This window comes from Mastigoproctus giganteus, chromosome 8, assembly GCF_048544385.1.
Source record: "Mastigoproctus giganteus isolate SK-2022 chromosome 8, ASM4854438v1, whole genome shotgun sequence".
Taxonomy (NCBI): domain Eukaryota; kingdom Metazoa; phylum Arthropoda; class Arachnida; order Uropygi; family Thelyphonidae; genus Mastigoproctus; species Mastigoproctus giganteus.
In genome coordinates, this window is record NC_143582.1 from 169,548,170 (window position 1) to 169,573,112 (window position 24,943).

The 24,943-nt window shown below is 37.6% G+C and overlaps 1 protein-coding gene across 1 annotated transcript in view; it reads left to right on the forward strand.

Moving 5' to 3' along the window:
- Nup98-96 (nuclear pore complex protein Nup98-96) overlaps positions 1-24,943 on the forward strand; it is a 770,989-nt gene that overhangs the window by 643,150 nt on the left and 102,896 nt on the right. Inside the window, exons 31-32 of the mRNA XM_090379042.1 lie at positions 1,584-1,647; positions 17,516-17,748. Coding sequence (XP_090235168.1) covers positions 1,584-1,647; positions 17,516-17,748 — 297 coding nt within the window. The remainder of the gene's footprint in view (positions 1-1,583; positions 1,648-17,515; positions 17,749-24,943) is intronic.

Here is a 24,943-nt window from a genome sequence, read left to right on the forward strand (position 1 = left end):
ATTCAAAAGAAGAAAGTCAGAGTAATTAACGATCTGTGACTTAGAAAGTCTCACTATTTTTAGTCTCACAGACATTCAGTTTCTACTTCATGTCTTTTCTGTAGCTATTTCCATAGAATCTGTTGTTCTGAATTGGCATCTACAGTTCCACTGTTTTCTTTCAACCAAGTCTGAACACATTCCTCAACACTTCCACAAATATTCACTATCCAACTTCAAATTCATAGAACGAACTCTTCCTATTCATCATTTATCCCTTCTACTTCTGTTCTCTGGAACAACCTTTCTTCACATATATTTCCCAAATATTATAATCTACAGAAATTCAAGTTAACACGAATAAGTATTTTCTGTCATCTCAACCTGTTTGCAGCCCAACATTATTTTCACTGTCTTCACCATGTAGTCCAGTTCAATCAATCAAACAAATGACTAGTTGAAATGTGATGTTTAAAAATTATTTATTTTCAGGTTTACATGAGCTAATATTTTAAACAGCTTGACAAAACAGTTTAAAAGCTCTAATGAATTCCTTGTTTGTCCTTTTGTGAATGGGCAGAGATATAACAACCAAAATATCTGCAGAAATCTTTGTCCATCTATTCTTCAGACCAATATTTCTTTATATTGTATCGGTTTTTTCATTTAGTACAATATTGATAATAACTCCAAAAATCTGCTTTACTTTTTTTAGTGAACTTTAATTCATGGAATAGTTAGAAACTATCTTGTTTGTAAGTTTCCTTTACCTTCCTCAATTTCTTCAGAAAGGTCTAACAATTTCTCAGTATCGCCATTAGAAAGGTCGTTTACTAGATCTTGATGGAATGTCTAAATACCTTACCCTAATGCAGAGCATAAGTTACTTTGATTCTACATGGGAAAAAATTGCCTGCCATTAATAATCTAATATAAACATCAATAAACAACCACACTTTTTAAAATTTAAAATTGTTTATACGAAATATATAAACGGATGGCAGTACAATGGGAAAGCAGATTTATAATATCAAATGCTGAGAGTCGTGCTGGTTTCCATATTGGACTTGAAGAATAGAAAAAGGGAGGGGGAAAAAAACACCACCTGTTATTAATTATGGAATGTAAACATTAATTTAGTTTTGCAGAGTGCATCAGGTTAATCTTCATGGTTATGAAATGTAAACTTGATTCTTTCAATGATTTATCATCACTAAGTAATAACAGTTAGAACTGATATATAACACACATTTTAAAAAGTACAATAAAATGAGGAGGTTCAAAACATGGGAGTTTTGCATTACCTTGTTAATTTTTCTGTATCACTAAACTTAAAACATTTCCATGATACTCATTAGAACAAGAAACAGTAAGTTTATTAAACTATAATTTTAAATGTTTTAACTTTTTTTTTGTTTATCGTATAATAGCTATATGCACTTTCTCCAATACAAGTAAACAGTTTAAAATCTATTTGTAAAGAATAGTCATATCAGCATGTAATGAATATAGAAAATCTGTGTGTGTGCACCTGTCTCATAAGGAATTTGGCATTGGCATTCTATGTGATACTAGTAGTAAGCAGTTTTCATTTGATCTTTTAGGTATCACTGCAAAGTAACTGATGCTATACCTGAAGCTATTGCAGAATATGACAAAGCTTTCCAGGTAAACAATAATCTCCATATTAATTAAAAATAAAAATATTTTCATTGTCTGCTGTTTAAATCTGTTTAACATATTTTAAAATATCATTGAACCAATTTTTAATTTTTTACAAATGCATAAAGATAGAAAAATATTTCTAAATGTTATATTTGTAGTTAGTTTTTTTTTTTTTTTTTTTTTTTTTAATTCTTGAAATATAGGTGAAGGATGATAACATGATAATTTGCCTTAGTTATCAGTTTTGTGTCACTGAGTACTAGTACTCAGTTTACAAAAGAGTTCTGTAATTGGCTTAGGGATTTCATGTTTATAAAAAAAAAAAAAAAAAAAGCAAGAAGAGTGCAAATAATAATAAACAGTTAGGATTTCTTAAGTTAATATGAAAATGTAATGTATAATGCAAATTAACTATTGAGATTTAGTTTCCAAAAAAAATGATGTATTCATTGCTCAAAATGTATTTTTTTTTTTTTTTTTTTTTTTCTCCCATATACAGTCCATTTCGGTTATTTGGGACACATCGGGACTAGTGCATTTTGGCCCAATTAAGCGGCTGCCCCAATTATCTGAAGTTTCACTTAAATAATTAAAAATACAATGTACCCCCCCTTTACAATTGGTTCACTTTACAATCAAATCACGTTACAATGGAGTCACCATAGTAAAGTACCATTCACTATTCGATGTGCAGTAAGCGCCGGTCATTGTGATCACGTTTGTGAATTGAATTTTAATTCTATTAAACAGTGATTCTAATTAGCGAAAATAGGAGGAATATTATCCACGGGCTATAAAAGCAAAGATATATTAAGCACATATTTACCCTTTATTACCTTACCAATTAAAAAATTAAATGATGCGTGAAAATCGGAAGAATATACGTGGTAATCAGAATAATTAATACGTACTGTAATATGTACATACCAACTAGTTGGCATTTCTGTTCACTGGCATTTGTGGGTGGGGGTTAAAATTTAAAACAGTAAAAAGATAAGCAATCAATAACGAAGAACACGGCACACTAAAATTGCAAGTAACACAATATGCACAAGTGAGAACGGAGTAACGAGTTACAAAGCTTTAAAAATAGGAAAGAAGAGAAGATCTGAAAATTAATTTTTTTTATATGATTGAAGATTTCATGGAAGTGTAAACACATTTCACCATAATAATCCACACAATTCCAGCTGTGGGTGTTATCGCAAATTCAGTAAGATCGAGTTTACTGTCCGTTTACGATAGATTTCACTAACAGAAAAGCCTAATAAACAGGTGACTGATAATTGTTTTTGTTTTATGGTTGTGACCTCCAGAATGACCCGATTAAACGGCATGCTGTCCCAATTAAGCGAAGTAAACCCTGGCTTTTTTCTCGATTGGTTTCTGTTTTTTAAGATTTGCCCCAAATAAACAGCTGCCCTGATTAACCGGTGGCCCAAATAACCGGAATCCACTGTATCTACAATTTTAAATGATTTATTGAGGCTCCAGATAACTAACACCTATTTCCTACCAAAAGGTAATGTATTAAATAATACAGTAGACCCGCAAAGATTAGGTTCTGAGATTAATTTCAAGCGTCTATAAAAGTTTTTTATAAGTTCTAATATTAATATTAATTACTTAAGGTAATACAAGTAGGGAATGGTAACAACAGTTTACAATAAACAAGTTTATTTACTTAAAAACATGCATAATATTTAGATACTTATCAGATTCCATCACTGGTGGGTGTACTCTTCCAGAAGATTCTGGTTTGTAAACACTTTTCAGTAGACTAATAAACTACAGTAGCATTGTTTGACTTTTCTTCAGTTTGGCCAGTATTAGGAGCCAGTGCACTGTTAACATCTTTAGCTCCTTCTGTGGGTTGGAAATGATTTAGAGGTTCACAGGTGCAATAACATCCTCTTCTTTCTCCTCTTCATCTTTTACTTTACACTAACAGTTTTTCTTCAGGCATCTCCTCTTCGTGACTGTTTATAATTTCCATGCAGTCATCAAGCTGAAAGTCGTCGAAGTCTTCACCACTAAGCTGTTTCCTAAGTGCTACCAGCAGCAATGTCTTCCACAACTACTTCTTGGAAGTCCACTGCTGGCTGCTGCATTTGAATGCATTCTGACCACAGTATCTTCCAACAAGCATTCATTGTAGATTATTTTGTCTGTCCATGCACCATGAACTTTGTTAATCGCATCCATGAGTGTCTTGCTCCATTGGTTGAATCAACAAAATCATGTTCAGGGACAAAAGTACAACTTTAACATTTTCATTCTTGAATTCCAGATGTTGCAAATGACTTGGGGAATTATCAATTGAAACAGTGCTTGTATCGCAAATTCTGCCTTTTGAAATAACTTTCAATGAGGCATATGGCAGAGAAGAAAAATGCATGGGATACTTACAAATTAACACATGACACAGAAGCCTATGATAGATACAAGTTGATATGCAACCAAGTTACAAAGGAGGTTAGGCAGGCGAAGGCAGATTACGAGAAATCCTTGGCAAGGGATGCAAAGAAAAACAGCAAAGAGTTCTTTACTTATGTAAACTCTAGAAGGAAGGGGATGAATCAGATTGGTCCACTTGATATTGATGGGTCAACTGTTGATGATCCTGCTCAGGTAGCTAACAAATTAAATGAATATTTTGCATCGACATTCACACATGAGGAGTTATTCAGCAAAGGGAATGCCAGAGGTGTATTCAACTCTAGCAGTAAGCTACAGAATCTTGAAATAACTGGGAGTAAAGTGGAGGAGAAACTGTTGAAGATAAACACAAGAAAGGCACCCGGGGTGGATGGGATCTATCCAGTTATATTAAAGGAGGCAGCAAAGGAAGTAAGCAAACCCTTAGCCATAATTATGAGAGCTTCCTTGGACTCAGGGGAGGTACCCATAGACTGGAAATGTGCAAATGTGACCCCAATTCACAAAGGAGGATCAAAGGCTGACACAAGTAATTATAGACCTGTGAGCTTAACTTCTGTTCCAGGAAAATTAATGGAGGCACTGGTTAAAGAAGAACTGCAGGATCATTTAGACAAGACTTCAGTTATAGCTCAGACACAGCATGGTTTTGTTAAGGGGAAGTCTTGCCTGACCAACTTGATTGGATACTATGATGCAGTCACAAAAGAACTGGATGCAGGGAATAACTTTGATATTATATACTTGGATCTTAGAAAGGCTTTTGATACTGTTGCACATGGAAGACTGCTACACAAATTGGAGCAGTGTGACATTGGAGGCAAATTGCTGCTATGGATAAAGGGGTGGTTGAGGGGGAGAAGACAGAGAGTGGTAATCAATGGACACTGCTCATCATGGACTAATGTTATTAGTGGAGTCCCTCAGGGCTCAGTGTTGGGTCCATTGTTGTTTTCTGTATTTATAAATGATATTGATGATGGTATATCAAGCTTAATGTCCAAGTTTGCAGATGATACAAAGGTTGGCAGGGTTGTCAAGGACACTACTGACACTATGCTGCTGCAACAGGATCTGGAAAGGTTGAGCAGATGGGCTGAGAGGTGGCAAATGAAGTTTAACATTGACAAATGTAAAGTACTACACATGGGAAACAGTAACCCCAGAGCAACGTATCAACTCTGTGGTACTACACTGACAGTGGTAGAGAATGAAAGGGACTTGGGGGGTGATTGTGCAGGCAGATATGAAGTTCTCTGAGCAGTGCAGACAGGCTGCAAGAGTAGCTCATGGAGTATTGTCAATGATATACAGGAATTTTTCCAGCAGGGATAAGGAGGTGATTATTCCATTGTATAAGGCAATGGTCAGGCCACACCTAGAGTACTGTATACAGGTCTGGAGGCCTCATTTCAAGAAGGATGTAGAGCTGCTGGAACGAGTACAGAGAAGGGCAACAAGATTAGTGAATGGAACAAAGGGGTGCTCTTACGAAGAAAGGCTTAAGTTTTGCAAATTACAGTGTCTGGAGACTAGGCACCAGCGAGGTGATCTGATAGAGGTGTATAAAGCCTTGAATGGTTTAAGCATGCTCAATGCTGATGGGATTCTTCCTCTAGCTCAGAAAAATCACCTGAGAGGGCATAAATTCAAATTGAGGAAAGACAGATGTAGGATATACGTGCGGAAATTTGCCTTTAGCCAGCGGGTGGTTGGTTGGTGGAACAGACTGCCATCCCTTGTGGTGGAGGTTGATAGCCTAAATAAGTTTAAGGCTCAGCTGGACAGGTATTTTGAACGAACAGAGGGGTGAAGTGGAAGTGGTTTTTTTTTTTTTTTTTTTTTTTTGGCTGATGCTGCATAAGCTTGCTTTCTTGCATCAAATGCCTCTACTAATGCTAATGCTAAACTTCTGGGCCGAAGTCCTTTATAAACTGGTTGTCAAACATTTGTTGACCACACTCAACCATTGAACCTCCAGTGGATAGGTAGGATACTTTTTTTCTTTTTTTTTCTTTTTTCTCTTTTTTAACATTTTTCAAAGCTCTGGGATTTACTGATTTATAAATTAAAAGGGGCTTGCACTTAAAATGTCCATCTGCATTTCCACAGAATAACAGAGTTAACCAATCTTTAGAGACCTACAATCCTAGAGTCTTCGCTTCTTCCTTAGAAATAAAGGTCCTTGCTGGCATCCTTTTCTAGTGCAAATCTATTTCATCTGTGTCAAATACCTACTTTGGTGAGTAGTCTTCCCTCTGGATTAAATTTAACAATTCAGCAGAATATCAATTGCCTGCAGACTAGTCAGCACTTGCAGCCTCTCCTGTGAAACTTAAAATTGTGCATATTACAGCATTTCAAAACTTATCATATCATCCCTTACTTGCTGATATTTATGACTTTTGCTTGATGATGTTTCCATCAATTGGAATATGATTTTGATTGTTATCTTCTGTCCATGCCATCAACAGCAATTCCATTTACATTAACAATGGATTTCACATATATTTTATGTTTTTTGCTGCACAGGCAACTTTATGGCATTCTTTTTTGAGCAGATGGTATGCACTGTGGATTTGTTGATTCTAAAAGAACGTCCAACTTATGACCAACTTACTTTTTTCTGGCTTTGATCCTTGAGATAATTTCAAAATTCTCCAAGCTCATTGTCTTCCTTTTCTCTTTCCTGGGAGAAAATGAAGACAATGAAGGAAGGAAGGAAGCTAAAGGTCAGGCATAGTTGCACTTTTGCAATTTTATGCTAGATACAGAAATTACATAGAACAATTTTGAATAGTACACAGGTTAAAAGATAATATGCTTATGATAGAGATGCTCAACGATGACTAGACTAGCCCTTCCATGATGATTTTTATGACTCTTAAAAACTCCACATCGTTTGTAAAGCAGCAGACCAAGCAAGTACATAATGCATTGTTTCTCATTCAACTGCCTACCAGATATCCGAACAGCAGCGGTTCCATAGTATCACATACCAATAGTGTTATCAGCGTAACTAGTCACTACATATATCACCCCAGGGGCTCACATCTGGTGAGTATGGGCTTGGCACACCCAAGCTGGATATCATCATTCTTCTCTTTCTTGGTGATTCCTTTCTACTTCCGACTCTTGTTTTCTCTCTCTCTCTCTCTCACAGGGTGATTCAGAAATTTTTTTTTTTGGCTGGTGCAGCATAAGCCTCAGGCTTCCTTGCACCATATAGCTAATAATAAAAATAGTAATAATAATATTTTGAAAGAGCGGCATGCCATAATCCATAATTTACATATAGTTTACATATATAATATTCTCTGCACTATGTAATAATTTACATATTGCAGACAATTTGTGTATATCTGAATTTGGCTTCACATACAAAAAATACAGGTATCTAAAAATAATTCATGCAAATTTTTAATTTGCAAACATATATGCCGTTTTCATGGAGGGTCTACTGTATGTATTGCATTCTTGTCTCCAAGTTTTCAGTGAACTGCTACCTCCCAACTGTGTCTTGATAGCAGATACCCAAAGTTGATTATAAATATCATCAAGAATGCAGTATTATTTAGTATATTGAGCTTGCCTTTTGGTAGTATGTTTTTAAAATGTGGGCATCAGATTTTTAATAAATTTTGTTTATTCATCCCACATAAATGCCTTTCACCCTGAATAGATCTACATTGATTCATTTTTTGATTTCATATTTGTCATTACTTATCCCTCTTAATACCATTCTTCGTATATATATATATTTTTAAATTATTAATTTTTGACACTTCAAATACCTGCCAAACCTCATCCACCTTTTCCAACAGTGGACAAGAAGAAACTATACTGGCTGGACTACAGATAGGTCACACCCACCTAACATATCTGCATCTACCTAAAGCAACTGATCTAGACTACTCAACTTGCAATACACCGCTCACAGTTCAGCATATACTTATTCACTATCCCATGCAGAACAGAGATCAACAGGCTATCTTTTACTCATTTTCCACCATGAATATGCCTTGCACATTAGCCTGACTTTCAGCTGATACACCAGATGTAACCAAAATATATACCTACTTTAAACAGATACAATGCTATAATATGCTTCAGGAAGCTATACGTTACTATTTCACAATAGATGTATTCCTTGTGTCAAATAAGCCCAAACAAACACCATTTTCCCCCTCCATTATCATATATCATTGATGGGAGCATAAATGTAGAATTATATATTGATTAATTAATAATCAAATATGTAATGGGAGTGTTATACAAATATAAACTTTCTGCAATACTGAGGCAATTATCCATATCGAGTAGGACACTTTTTTCTTTATTTCTGGTAGACCAAAATTCCTTACAAAAAAAAAAACTTCCCTATCCTAGTATTTTGAAGTTATGCAATGCCTTAGCATTGCTTTACTAATACCAAATGATTGAACTTAATACCAAATGATTAAAAAAATTAAATAAAATAAAAGGTGGTAGAGCTGTCATCAGATGTGGGTGGGCAAATTTAGTTATAAGTCGAATGCAGGGATAGCAAAAATGCAAAATCTGATGTCAGCTGAAGTAAATATTGATACGTGGTCTGGTATTTCATCAGAGGACTATACTTGTCCATAACAGTGGAAAAGAGAGGTGAAACAAAGCCAAAAAACCAAAAAGAATAAAATTTGCACGTTCTCTTACAGTGTGGACAAGGTGGTCCCAATGCAACGTCAATGATATGAGAATTATTAAGGTAAAATAAGGATAAAGGAAAAATAAAATATAATTTAAGTGTTTTTAGAGTGGGTTTTCCCACTCCTCTGAAAATTCTTAATATACAGTCGGACCTCTATATAATGAAATCGATCATTCCCTTGAAAAAATTTGTTATACAGAAATTTTGTTATAAAGAAATATGACCTTTTCAACAATGAAAAATACTGTAACAGAAATATAGTAAAAGATGAGAAATAAATCAGTGGGAATGAATAAATTTTCTAACATTTTAAAACAATTTATTAATACATACTTATTAAGAAATGACTGCTTACATGATGCCCACAATTTATTAGTACACTTTTAAGAATTATGTCATAAAACATTTGGTTATTTTTTGTCATACATTGGATTCTACTTTACACCATTCATAAAAATGTTTGCATTTGTTTAAACACTCAGATATAGTTTCTGTTACATTTTCTTCCCACTGAAGGCCTCAATGGAAAGTTTTCCAAATGCTGCCAACATTTGTTTGGTAGGTTTAATATTGCCCTCATTTTCATCCAACTCATCGTCAGTATTGTCACTAGTTCTTTAAATACGCTCCAAAACGTTGGAGTCGCTCGGATATTCAGCTGCTATTACATCATTATCAACTCCTAAAAATTCTTCAAGAACAATTTCTCCACTGATCTGCGCTTGGAACTCTTCCCAATATTGCTCAATGTCTTCTAGTAGTTCATCCCTCTCATCTCTGTTAGTTAGCATTTTAGCAAACCTACTTTTGCGAAACAATTCTTAATCATTGTTTCCGTCACATCTTCACTCCACACTTTCGCCAACTCTGATATGCACAAATCTATAGGTTGGTTGGTTTCTATTCTCAGCATATTTTTTTTCAGTATGCGCCTTCGGTAGTGTATTTTCAAATCTTGATAATGCTTTGGTCCATTGGCTGCAGTTAAGACGAATTATTCAGAAGGAAGAAAACAAGCTTTACACTTGTAAGTTTCAAAATTACCGAGTGAAGGTGGGCAGGGAAGTTGTCGATAATAAACACCATATTTCTGTTTTCTTTCGTCATCTTTCTATTGAATTTTAAAATCCACTGCTCAAAAATTTCTCTTGCCATTCAAGGTTTTTTGTTATAGTTGTAATCCAACTCTAAAGACTTTTTTCCTTTGAAACATTGGGGTTATTTCTTTTTCCTATTACCAAAAGCTTCAGTTTTTCATTACCAGCCATATTTGCAACCAAGAGTGTAATTCTCTCCTTACTATTTTTACCACCTACCTTTAAAAGTAAGTGTCTTGTTCGGCAAACATTTAAAAAATAGACATATTTCTTCAACTTTGAATATATCTTTGGACTCGTAGTCCTCCATAATTTTTTTCTAAACTATTTCTTTAAAATGGGTATAGTCTTCTTCGATTGCAACTCCACTTTCATCAGAAATAACTTTGTTGAGTAAGCCATGGTGCTCTTTAAAGCCAAACAGAATTGGCTTGGGATGTTTTGTGCCCCAGAAAAGATGCGTACTCCATAGCCTTTTCTTTTATTAATAGCCCTGGTATCAGCATGTTTTGGTCTCAAATCAACTTCATCCACTTAAAAACTACTTCATCTACATCTTCTCAAAGGCATAATTTTGCACGCTTCCAGCTGGGTCCCATTTTCTCAAACAGTTTGAGAATCAAAACAGGGTTTTTCAGAATGGTTGACGCACTCACTACTGGCAGGGACATCAAATTTTAAAGTGATTTCTTTTTTTTTTTTTAACGCAACGATCTACACTATTTAGCACTTCCACTTTTTCACACTACACTCAAGGATTTCTTCTTAGACACTGTAAAGTTACTTGCACAGTGGTAAAAACAAAGCTGAAATTAGGGGCCACTTGTAGCTACCATGTAAACAGAGACAGGTGAAATTTAGTGCAAGTGTGGATGATTCATTTCTTAAAAACAACATATGAATTTCCGAAATTAAGGAAAATCACTCTCCTAATAGGATGCTGCAGTAGAAAATAGGTTGACCAGAGCCAATGCCCACATCTGGAATATGCCTTAATCTTTGCCAATGGCTGTGGGCAGCTGACCAGCAGGACTTCTCAGCATAGTAGTGTATAAGTTGTATAGGTTTTACTTCTTTTTAGCCATTGCTGACCCACTGCTAAGCAAAGGTCTCTCCCAAACCTCCATCTTTTTCTATCCCATGCCGCGGGTGGCCAATTTCCTCCTGCAGGGTTTTACAGGCACCATTAAATTGTAAAATGTTTTAGCTCTTAATTCGTGGAATTAAAGCCTTTAACTATGAAAAGAATTAGTGAGAATTGAGAATATGTGCACCAATACAGTGAGAAAAGTAAGAACAGTGGTGGGATTGACAGAGAGCTTCGAAATAACATTAGGTTTGAGGCAAGGAGGCATCCTATCACCACTATTCATAGCTGCGGTGAATGATGTGCAATGTAGAGTGGTGGAATAACTTGGACAGGACCAGATGAAAGTCATGCTCTTCGCAGATGACCTCTGCATATGGGGAGAGAGCAGGGAACAAGTGCAACGGCAAGTTGATATATGGGCTGGTATGGCCAATGAATTTGAACTGATTTTCAGTCAGAAGAGTGAAGTAATGGTTCTAAAGAGGAGTGGCAAGCTTGATGGATACATTACAATGGAAAGGAAAGAGCTAAAAATGGTTAACAACTTCAGGAAGCACCATTACAAATACTGAAGTGATAGATGAAGAAATAAGTAGAAGGATTCAAGCGAGCGGGAATTCCTATAGGCAGACAAGAGATCTGATCTGGAACAGGAACATACCACTGAATTGTAGGAAGGCTATAATATATATCAGGCCTATTACATACCAATTCTGACGTATGCATCTGAAACTTGGACTATGAGGGAAAAGGATGAAAGCAGAATTCAGGGGGCAGAAATGTGATTTGTGAGGAGCATAGCCGAAAAGACAAGACGCGACAACATCAGGAATGATTTGATTAGGGAGAGAATTCAGGTTGAAAAACTCCACGACAGGATTGAAAGGTCCTGTTTGAAATGGTTCAGACATGTAAAGAGGATGAACGAGAGGTGTTTGCCAAGAAGAATGTTTGATTTACAATTAAGGTACAAAAGACCAAGGAGGAGACCAAGAATGAGATGGCAAGACATGATAAAGACTGATGTCATTAAGAGAGGAGGAAACTGGAGTGAAATCAACGACGGAGAGAAGTTCACAGACAGAGCATGGTGGCGAGGCTTCATATGTTGACCCGTGGAATAGCTGAACAATGACAGATAATGATGATGACGACGAGCTATTAAAAGCTAAAGAGATTAATGCTTAATTTGTGCTTTCTACAGCATCAGCTTTATTGCCTAAAGGCTAGAGGGGCGAACAATGCATACCCAGGTGTCTCAAAATCAGTTCGTTATATGGAAATTTTCTTTGTTATAGGGAACTATCTTCAATGTAATGACCAAGGGGAAATCAAAAAAGTTCACTACATAGAAAATTTTGTTATATGGAAGTTCGTTAAGAGAGAGATCCAACTATTTTATTTATTTTTTCCTTAATAATTCTATCATTGATACTGCATTGAGACTACCTTGTCCATACTGTAAGAGAATGTGCTAATTTTATTCTTTTTGGTTTTTTGGCTTTATTTCACCTCTCTTCCAGTCTTATGGACAAGTATAGAAACAGTTCCTGATACATGGTCAGTTGTAGTCCACTGATGAAATACCTCACCATGTATCAATATTTACTTCAGCTGAAATCAGATTTTGCATTTTTGCTGTCCCTGTTTTCAACTTAGAACTAAATTTGCTCACCCATATCTGATGACAGCTCTGCCACCTTTCATTTTACTTTATTTTGTTTAATCATTTCATATTAATCATTTTAGAATCCCATAATTTTCTTAATTCATCATAACTTTTAGGATATTAACATTCTTTCACCTTTTACAAACCTACTATACTTCTTTTTTCTACTATCCTTACCCTTCTAGTCCTTGGCACTTTATGTATTTTTCACCTCCATCTCTGCAAATTTTATCACACTATCTATTCTCACATACTTATGTATATTTGATGCTATTAGTTATTTCCATTTTTTAGATTTATTTCAAAATGTATTTCAAATTTGGTGAGCTCTCATCAGTCCAAAATTTGAAAATTACTACCTTCCAAGTATTCAGCAGCTCATGTGAATATCATGTTTTGTGTTTTCATCATTTGCATGCCAAAACAATAACAAATCTTTCTAAAACATCTGTAAAACCATAGATATTTATAGAACTAGTGAGGAAATGGGTCACTTTGACCAATAAACAAAGACAATTTACAACTTCATGTCACTAGCTACCCACAGAAAAAGCAGGGAGTTAGAGTGAATACTACATTTCAGTTTCTAGTCTTAATTATTTGAAAAATATAATAAATCTTTCTAGTAACAACTTTGTAAAACTGTAAATGTTTATAGTGGGAGAAGGAAAGCAAGTCATCTTGAACTTACAAACAAAAGAAGGATTCAAAATTTCAGAAAGCATTGGTGCCTGTCCAGTCTGATGCCATTCTTCAAGTAATTGCAAACATGGTGGTGGGTCACCTGAAGAGTTGGCCCTGGGTGCCAAGTAATTCAAAGTGATCTCAGTGTGTACAAAGCAAATAGATTCTTTTTTGGTTTTAAATACAGTTTTCTTTATTAGTCTTAGTTATATAGCATAGCTCTTTTGCACTACAAGAAGTGGGTAGAGTTCCAGAAGGGAAATTCACCCTTCTGTTTCTTTTAAATAATACTAACCAAACTAACTCAGCCACTTGGTTACCCTAGTAGCACTGCTGCTGCCTCCCCATGAAAGGGCCAGAAATCTTGGAATAAAAGTAATCTTTCCAGGGCCAAAAGGAGCAAAACAATCTCCCCAAAACATAACATGACCACTCGTGAGATAGTAGACTTTAACTCGTGCAATGTCCAATTCCAAGAAATTGACACTGTTAAAACAAGAGCTCCAATGCATTTTGTCTTGTACTCTACTTACGAAATGTCTAGGTAGTCTCTTGTCTTTTAAAATTCAGAAATACTGAGAAAACCTCATGGGATCTCCAAAGGCAGCTAAGTATCTGAGGTCTAGTGACTTCCTTTTTGAGGTCTCAGATGAATGTCATTGAGAATGGCACCAAAAAATCATATCCTTTTGGGGGATTATCCATTACTATTTCTCCTCATACTATTTCCACTCAGCTGTCACACCCCTAGTATTCAGGTGAAAGCTAAGGATGTGATAGCTGAGTGGGATCTCGTAAACTTCTCAGAAGAAGAGTTGAAAACTGAATTACAAGACCAGGGAATTGTGCATGTAAAGAGCATATATATACTAAATGAGTCAGTGCTCTAGCAACCCCAAACATAATCCTGACATTTGATAGCCCTAAACCTTTAACATCCATCAAAACAAAGTATCTCAAATAAAAACTATACTTTCCTAACCTAACACATGGATTCAATTGCCAAAAATTTGGCCATTCCCAAAATGTCTGCAGAGTTTAGCCATTTGTGTTGCTTGCAGTTTGTGTGAGCGTATTCATGGGGACTATAAAGCAGAGCAGCATAAATGCCCAAATTGCAGTGGCCCACAAAGTTTATTTGTTTGTTTGTTATTTGGTTTTTAGGAGCATTAGCAACTAAGGCCATATTGCTCCGGAATATGCGGTGGTCATTCCTTGACCTTTCCGCATCCTCCGTATTTGGTGGTGACAGGCTCGAACCCCGGTCTAATCAAGAAGCGTGTGCTACGCACTGCTGCTCCTTCCCACCTGGCTACGGAGGCGATGCCCACAAAGTCTACTCCAGACATTGTTCTCTCTGAGAAGGGGGGAGAGAGATTCAGTGGGTGAAAGCTGAACAAAACATCACATACAAAGCAGCCAAAAATTTAGTAGAGGCTCAAAATGACACCTGACCAACTTTCATTTGGGTAATTCAAACGTAGCACCAAAAAAACAAAGAAACAGGTCAATGTGAGTGGGGCTCAGTCACTTTTGAAAAATGTACCCTTACCTAGTAAAACAACGAAGATAAGGCTGTTAACACACCAATCACTGTTCCACATACTAATACTTTTTCAAAATATTCAGAAAGCACTGCTTCTGATGATACCATGCAATTTGACTCAGCGGGTATGAAAATCAAAGAAAACGCTCACCAAGGAGATGAAGAAGAGGGGAAGAAATGGACACTAGAAGACCATACTTCTTGGGGGGGGGGGTCTGATCATTATAAGCCATTAGTTCTTCAGACACAAACTGAGGGCTGCACTAAACCTAATTTCCTTAAATATAATTGTAGAGAATATCACAGCAACCCTCATGGCATTCAGGATCTTCTTCAGTGTAACCAGTTTGCCTTTTGTCTTCAAGGAACTAACTTAACAGCATCTGTTACTACCTCTCTTAAACATGTCATCTGCAGAAAAGATCAGGTCTCTCATGTAACCAATTCAGTTCGTGGAGGCATTGCAATTGTAATCAACTCCTAATATTCCTTCCTGACCATTAGTGCTACAAACAAATCTAGAGTATTGGGAGTATATTTGTGCAACTGTGGCTGCTCTAATATACTCCTTATACTCTTACCATTGTCTTCTTATCATCACCATATGCCATCAGTTTCTCAGACACAAACTGAAAGCTGCACTAAATATAAATAATGCCCAGTTTCCTTAAATGCAATTGTAGAGAATATCGCAGCAACCTTGATGACATTCAGGATCTTCTCCGGTATAACCCAGTTGCCTTTTGTCTTCTAGAAACTAATTTAGCAGTATCTGTTACTACCTCACTTCAATGTATCATCTATAGATAAGATCAAGTCTTTTGTGTAACCAATTCAGCTCGTGAAGGCATTGCAGTTGTAATCAACTTCCAGTGTATCTTTCCAACCGTTAATACTACAAACAATTTAGAAGCTGTGGCTGTTCTAATATACTCCTGTTTTACTCTTACCATTGTCTCCTTATATCTTCCCCCTAACTGAGACATCTCTTACAATGGCCTTAAGTCTTTCATAATCATTCCCTTCTGCATTATGGGAGACTTTAATGTGCATCATTCTTCGTGGAGGTGATAAGGTACTTGATGAATGGAGACAAATTTTAGAAAAAAATTTCTTGATAAGTTAATCTGATACTACTGAATACTGGATTGCCCACATATTTTCACTTGCCTTCTAGACAGTCCAGACAGTTTAACAGTCAACCTCTCCATATGTTCACCAGCTTTTTTTTTACAGGTAATTCTCCAGTGGGGCAAAGACAACTTAATCGATTTCAATCCTTCTAAAACTCAGTCTTGTCTTATATCTCACAAAAAGGATTCTTCTGCTCCTATGATTATCTTTGGTGACACTCCGATTTCTAGGCAAAATGATATCTCTTTTGGGGATTACCCTGACTTCTAATCTCTCTTGGCATAAGCACATTACTAATACCTCTCTCGTGATTGGGGTTTTAATTAAAAAAAAAATATATATATATATATAAAATTGCATCAATTTACTTATAGTGCCATTCTCACTTTACAACAATTAAGGAATCATCACAACTACCTTCTTAGTCATATACAGAACTTGCTAACTGATTTAGCTAAGGAGATGAAAGAAGTAAATTTGTTGTGTCCCAACCATGTTGGTATCCCTGACAATGAGAGTGCTGACTATGCAGCCAAATTCACTATGGAGCCAGTTGATTTTTCTCTTTCCTTTCACTGACTATACAAATCTTGTAATAAGTCGAAGATTGTGTAGCACAACTTGTTGGTTTCCATAGGACCTGTTTTTGTTTGTATATGGGATAATGATGAGATAGGCACCACTGCAAATGTTTGATATTCATTAGCTTCTGTGATGCTTTTGAGAAGCAGATCTACTGTGAAAACTCTGGTGTGCAGCTTCCTTCTTGGACTGTGGATGCTGCACTTATGGACACTTTTATAGACAGTAGCTGCAACATAGAATTTTCCAAATATGTCATTGGTTTGCTTTCACCACTTTCTTCAGATATAAGCAGTTCCTCTCTGCCAGATTTTTCTCCCTCGCTATCTGTCATTTTCACACATCTACATTGCCATTGCTCTTCCATATTTGTGATATTAGCTACACTTAACTTTGCAAAGTTCAAATGTGTGGCTATTGCACGTAGAGGCAAATTGCTGATATGACATTTAGTACTTAGTCTTCTTTGAAACTCCATAAGTGCCTTGCTACAGCTCATTTTGTGCGGTTGCACATTTTTAAACTTGGTCCTGCTTTGCATATATCTAATTAGGGGCGGGGGGTCTAACTATTCAGATAGAGTAATGTGTGTACTATCAATTAAATAAATTTTCATTATTTCAGCTCAGAAGTTGTTGGGAAAGTAAAAATGTTGTAAAAAGTTGATGTTTTTTAGATTGAGCATCTCAATTAAATATATTAGAAAAGTGCTAAACAATCACTGTTATTCTTATATAGTAGAATATGTTGAGGGGGTTGGCATTTTCAAATCAATAACTTAATTATATAATATGCAGTTATATTCTTAAAATTGTCATTAATTTTCGATTTCAGCATATTTCATATTGGAAATTTTGCATTTAGTTTTTGTTTTATTTATATTGTTTTTTTGTTATTATTATTATTCTATTTTATTTATTTTTTCTCCGTTAATTACAAGGGTGCAGGTCCATATGGTATCTATGCTCGTCCACCATATCCTCCATACATTGAGAATGATCCCAGTTTTTTAAATGAAGCATTGTGCTTTGGTGATGAAGGTGGTGACCAGAGACTAAGTATATATGATACTTGTTATCATCTTTTGAAACTTTACTGTGATAGATCACACAGACTTGAAAGACTCCTAGTTCCTACAACTTCAGTACTATCTCATCTAGACCATAGGCTCAGGTAATTCTTTATAGAGAGAGATGTGCATAATACATATCAAATTTCTTCATTTTATATTAATATGTCTTATAGAGGATCTGTAGGTGTAGTTATGCCTCTGCATAGCATCTCCATGCAAATGGCCATTCCAGTGGTTATTGCCATCTCACGGCGTGGCATCATTCACTCAAACATTGTAGCACTTCACAAATCATAATTTAACTTATAAAATTCAACTATGCCTTTGAAATTAAATTCACTAAATAGTTTAGGAAAGCTTCATGTGTAGATGAATAATAACATACATTAAAACCTGCCAAAGTGTGACCAATTGTTTATAATGGTGTTTTTTTTTTTTTTTTTTTGGTTTTGTTTGTCAATCTGTCACAAAATTCCTGTGCATTTACTGAAGTTTTCTTGCTTGTTGTACCCCATGACTGCTTTTTCAAATAAATATGCTCCCATGAATTCAATAGTGAAACTAAAATAGTTGACAAAATAAAAGTAAATAAAACTATAGCTTTAACTGCATGTTAATATACTTCTCATTAGTAGTAGTATTGCGAAATCAAGCCAACTCATGAAGTTCCTGCAATATGAGATTGATATCGTCAGTAACGATAGGAATATTTTTGGACCTAGTTTGAGGGTATTAAAAATTAGAGGTTAGTCATCTGCTTCAAAACTGTTCTTTGACAATTTTATTATGGACGTAGATTGAGGATTATGAGGGGTGGTTGAAAAGTCCGTGGCCTGAGTACGAAGGGTTTATTTTGACTAACACAATGCTTCGCAACATACTCCCCTTTGGAATCAAGGCGCCTCCGTAGCCAGGTGGGAAGGAGCAGCAGTGCGTAGCACACGCTTCTTGATTAAACCGGGGTTCGAGCCCGTCACCACCAAATACGGAGGATGCGGAAAGGTCAGGGAATGACCACCGCATATCCCCGGAGCAATATGGCCTTAGTTGCTAATGCTCCTAAAAACCAAATAACAAACAAACAAACCTTTGGAATCTATGCGATTTTGCCATAAATATTGCAATTCTTTTATTCCAGCTACAGAGAAAATTTTCTCTTGGTCCTCCAGGAATGCATTCACTACAGCAATGACATCACTGTCAGTGGGAAAATGGATATTCAGCCAGGTGTTTTTTTAAAATTAGGAAATAGGGGAAAGTTTAATAGCATTAGCATTAGTAGGGGCGTATGATGCGAGAAAGCAAACTTAAACAGCATCAGACAAAAAAAAAAAAAAAAATCCCATTTCACCCATCCATTTGCTCTTAAAGTTTATCCAGTTCTCGCTTGAATTTATTTAAGCTATCAACTTCCACAATGACAGATGGAAGTTTGTTCCAGCAATCAACTACCCACTGGCTAAAGGCAAATTTTCGCACATCTGCTCTGCAGTTGTCTTTCCTCAGTTTGAATTTATGCCCTTTCAAGTGCGTAATCAGAGCAAGAAAAATCCCATCAACATTGAGCCTGCTCAAACCATTCAAGGCCTTATACACGTCAATCAGATCACCTTGCAGGTAGCCTGCAGATGATGCAATTTGCAGAACTTAAGCCTTTCTTGATAAGAGGACCATTTTGTTGCCCTTCTCTGTACTCGTTCTAGCAACTCTACATCCTTCCAACTCTACAGGCTGTCAGAGCATGTCATGGGGTCTTGTCAATGATATACAGGAATTTTGCTAGTAGGGAAATCCAAAAACAGAGCTGAATATCTTCTACCCAGAGGCCAGAAAACGTATCCAACCAATAAATAGTGGGAAACCTTCTATGCCCAGTAGGTTTGTGCTAAGTGCACTATCGGTACACAAACTGAGATGACTATACTACCAAGAGAGTCATTCACTCCGATTGCACGCCATTTATTGAGTTCACAAAAGCCCACCAAAAAAACACAATCGGCTTACCACTCCTATATCCATACAAAAGTAAGCCCTCAGCACCTCAGAAGCTGCCTGATGGACCCACCAAGCCAAAATAATGGCTAAATTCCTACAATGGAATTGTCGTGGATTCCAGCGACATACTGATGACATCAAGGCCCTCCTGCAAAAGCAGGAGCCAGTTTGCTTTCTCTTGCAGGAGACTTATCTAAAGGCAAATGGTGATCCCACCATGCATAACATCACAACTTTTCGTAAGGGCAGAATTTCGGATGGTCCTGCTCATGGAGGAGTGGCTATCTTGTAGGCAACCAGACTCCAGTCCAGGCCTTGCTACTTACAACCAGCATAGAGGCAGTTGCAATTTGCCTTACAGTGGGATTTCTATTAACCATCTGTTCAATTTATTTGCCACCTGGGACCGACATCTCCCAGGAAGACCTTGATGATCTTGTAACGCAGTTGCCTCCCCCTTTCTTACTTCTAGGAGATTTTAATGGACATAACACCCTGTGGGGTAGTGCTAGCAATAATGGAAGAGGACAAGTCATAGAGCATATGCTAAATGACAATGACCTCTCCCTTCTAAATGTGGGAACCAACACATTTGTCCACATGCCTACCCATATGTTTTCTGCCATTGATCTTTCTATCTGATCCCCTTCTCTACTCCCTTCGCTCACTTGGGAAGTGGAGGAGAGCCCATACGGAAGTGATCACTTCCCTGTGATAACCTCGTTACACACTGGGAGACAGTGTCTTCCTTTCAGGTTACCATGGTGGAAGACTGATTAGGCTGACTGGACTACCTTCCAACATCGGGCAAATTTTGACCTCAGTACCGTCAGTCAGGAGACATCAATGACGCAGTAACGTACATCACAGAAATTATTGTCCAAGCAGCTGCAAATGCCGTCCCAATAACATCTGCCCGGTTTCCACTATTTCCCAAACCATGGTGGAATTCACAATGCACAGCAGCAAAAAAGGCACAAAACAAAGCCTGGGGGATATTCCGACGATATCCCACCACGGCCAACCTTATAGCCTTTAAATGTGCACGAGCCAAAGCACACTACATCCGCCGTCAGAGTCAAAAGGAATCGTGGATCCATTTTACTTCATCAATTACTCAGTCCACTAGTACTAAGTTGGTCTGGGACAAAATTCAGAAAATGAAGGGAAAATACTCATCCCACAATTCTTCAGTCCTAGATTATAATGGATGCACTATTGCAGATCCAACTGAAATAGCCAATTCTCTTGGGGAAACATTTTCTAACATCTCTGCGACATCTTCGTATTCCCCAGAGTTCCTGATCCTCAAACATAACATCGAAAAACAGGCACTTAATTTTAAGTCTAAGAGCCTTTATCCCTATGTCTCCCAGTCTCTATCCAGTCTTTATCCCTATGTCTCCCTATGTCTAACACTGTCTCCCAGTGTGTAACGAGGTTATCACAGGGAAGTGATCACTTCCGTATGGGCTCTCCTCCACTTCCCAAGTGAGCGAAGGGAGTAGAGAAGGGGATCAGATAGAAAGATCAAAAATCAACAACAGGGCATTCACTATACAGGAACTGAAAAGAGCCCTCACTCCTTCCAAGGCAAGTGCTGTTGGACCAGATGGCATCCATTATGAAATGATTAAGCATCTTTCACCAAAATCTATGGATTACTTGCTCTTTTATATAATAGAATCTTTATTGAAGGGCAGTTTCTGGATTCCTGGCGCAAAGCAATCGTTCTTGCCTTTGATAAGCCAGGAAAGGATCCTGGCTTAGCAAAGAACCTTGAGCTTAGATTATTATCGTCTGTGCAAAATCCTAGAGAGAATGGTTAACTTTCATTTAATGTGGCATTTAGAATCGAATGCCTTCTCTCTAACATCCAGTGCGGCTTCCGACGGAACCGGACCATCTTATTAGATTGGAAACATCCATCCGGGATGCTTTCCTAAAACGTGAACATTTGGTGTCTGTATTCTTTGACATGGAGAAAGCGTATGACACAACTTGGAGATTTGGCATCTTAAAAGATTTGCATAGCCTTGGTCTTAGAGGGCATCTCCCTATTTTTATTAAACACTTTTTAGCCAATCAATCTCTCCCAGTTCGTGTGGGATCCTCACTCTCTCGTCCCTTCTGTCAAGAGGAGGGAGTACCACAAGGATCAGTATTGAGTGCCACGCTTTTCGCTATCAAAGTAAATTCCATCACCGAACAACTTCCAACTGTAAAGAGTGCCCTCTATGGTGATGACTTTAGCATATTTTGTCAGTCATGCAACATGAGGGTTATTGAAAGACAACTGCAAAAAGCCATTGATCGCCTAAATTCCTGGGCTCTATCTAATGGATTCAGGTTCTCGCCGCAGAAGATCGTTTGTGTACACTTTTGTCGTAAGCGTAATCTTCATCCTGAACCTGAATTAAGGCTCGGACAAAATGCTATTCCAGTAGCGGTGGACACAAAATTCTTGGGACTCGTATTTGATAAAAAGCTGACCTTTCTGGATCACATCTGTCAACTCTACATCTTGGGGTGCGGACTGATGCACCCTACTACGCATTTACCATGTGCATGTACGATCCAGATTAGATTACGGGTCCCTAATATACAATTCGGCCAGAGACAGTATACTTCGATGGCTGTATCCTGTCCATCATCAGGCTCTCCGCATCGCTATTGGAGCATATCGAACATCTCCTGTCCAGAGCTTATACGTCGAAGCAAACGAACAACGTAAGCAGTTGTCTCTAAAGTACACTTTAAAACAAATCCCTGCCAGACCATCCTACATGGCCATTCGTTTTTGAGCCACGATGCAAAAATTTGTACAACATCCATAAGACTGACAATCGTCCTTTTGGTATTCGTCTCCAAGAGCTACTCAAAAAACTTAAGATCAAGGTAGACAAGGTTGCCCAAACACCAAAGCAACCCCTTCCGCCCTGGCATGCTCATGTTCCAGCATGTGACTTGTCCCTTAGAAATTGGGGGGAAAAAGTCGGACACTCCATCATCTGTCTACCTGCAGCTTTATTCAGCACACCGAGCTCAACATTCTGACTTTGCGCCAGTTTACACAGACGATTCGAAGTTGGAATCATATGTGGGATCTGCTGCTGCCTTTACAGACAGCACTACATCGGAGCAGATTCCCTCTGAATGCAGCATATTTACTGCAGAGCTGCACGCTATAGAGTTAGCCTTGGATCACATTAGTAAATGCCAATACCAACGGTTCATTTTATATTCCGACTCTCTCAGCGTGTTACAGGCTTTAATAACTGTGAGATATAATCCTCATCCGGTTCTGTCTTTCATTCAGTAGAAGATTCACTTTCTCCATGAACGTGAATATGATATCCGCTTCTGCTGGATTCCCAGCCACATTGGGACTAGAGGAAATGATTTGGCTGACACCACAGCCAAATCAGCAATTCCCAGTAATAATCGCTGCCTGTCAGTCCCCTATACAGACTACAGGCAAATAATACACCACAAGATACACTCCCAATGGCAGGATTCGTGGAATGGACAGACTACGAATAAATTATATTGTATAAAGCCTGTAATTGAACCGTGGCAGTCTAGTCTGCACAGGAATCGTAAGGAGGAATTCGTTCTTGCCCAACCCGCATAGGACATAGTCATTTGATTCATTCGTATATGGGCCCCAAGTGCCAAGCGATAGGGACCAAGCGATTTTCTTAAGCGAATTCTAAAGTGATCCTTCCAAGTGATTTTGTTCTCTTTCATTTCTAGCCGCTCTTATTCTCAGTTCATTGTAAGTGGTTCTTCACTTAGCAGATTTTAAGTAGAACCCAGGAAGGAAAATCACCTTTCTTTTTTAGGATATTTATCCATTTTCTCACTAACAAACTAATCCGCCAGCCGCTTGGTCACTAGGTGGCACTGCTCCTGCCTCCCCATGGTGGGGCCGGAAACCTGAAAGGAAAAATAATCCTTTCAGGGCTAAAAGGAGCAACAATGGACTTGACAAACCAGGCTTCTCCTGGAATTATGGATCAAACTGATCACAATCGGCAGCAAGATGATCCTAATCCATCTACTGCCAAAAGACAAAAGAAAGATGTGACCCAAACCATCTCGCCACTCTTTCTAATTGTTCATTCCCTATCAGACCAACCAGTTAGTAAACTTTCTCCCTTTGTTATACAGAGGTGTCTAGAACATATAGCTGGTCCACCGAAAATGGTTCGCCGCTTGAAATCAGGCGACCTTCTGATAGAAATGACAAATCATCGACATTCTGAGCTTCTTCTTGAAACCAAAACTTTTGGAGGGTTTCCCATCAAAGTCACTCCACATGCCACTTTAAATTCATCTAAAGGGGTTATAGTGGAATGGGACCTCCTAAATAGCTCTGAGGAAGAAATCGTACAAGAGCTACAAAACCAGAATGTCACACATGCCAAAAGAATCCTTATTAAAAAGGATGGAAACCTCGTTCCAACCCACACCATCATACTTACTTTCAGTACTCCAACTCTACCATCATCAGTCAAAGCCGGGTACCTGAATTGCCAGGTAAAGCCATATATCCCCAATCCAATAAGATGCTTCAAGTGTCAAAAATATGGCCATTCCCAAACAGTCTGCAGAGGACAAGCTATTTGTGCCACTTGTGGCTCAAAAGAACATACCTGTAAAGAATGCAATACACAGTCTCCTCTCTGCCCAAACTGCAAAGGAGACCACCCTGCCTATTCCAGAGACTGTAATATATGGAAAAGAGAAAAGCAAGTTCAAAAATATAAAACTTTTTTTTTTTTTTTTTTTTTTATGAGAACCCCAAACAGGAGAGGTATTAAACCTATAGTACTTAGTACCGTGCTTGGGTTGGAGGTTGAGAAGACGAAAGAAGATATTTGTTGATATTGGACTTGAACTTCTGTAGATTGTAATTTTCAGGAAATACGTATGAAGGAAGGTTGTTCCAGAAAACGGCAGTTGAATGAATAAATGAGGAAGATGAAAAGTTGGTTCTGTGGGTTTGAAGTTGGACAGTAAATGGATGTTGGCTGGTGGCGGCACGTGTTCGGACTGTTTTGAAAGAGAGAGCGGGAATTATAGAAGCCAATTCAGAAGAACAGTGCCCATGGAAGTATCTGTAGAAGAGGCATGCAGCAGAAACAGTGCGTCTATGAGACAGCGAGTGGAGAGACTCTGTTAGAGATGAATCATTAATTAACCGAACTGCCCTCTTCTGAATGGAATCAAGAAGCCTGAGAGAGGTTTTGGGGGCACCACCCCAGATGTGGGAACAATATTCCATGGCAGGGCGGA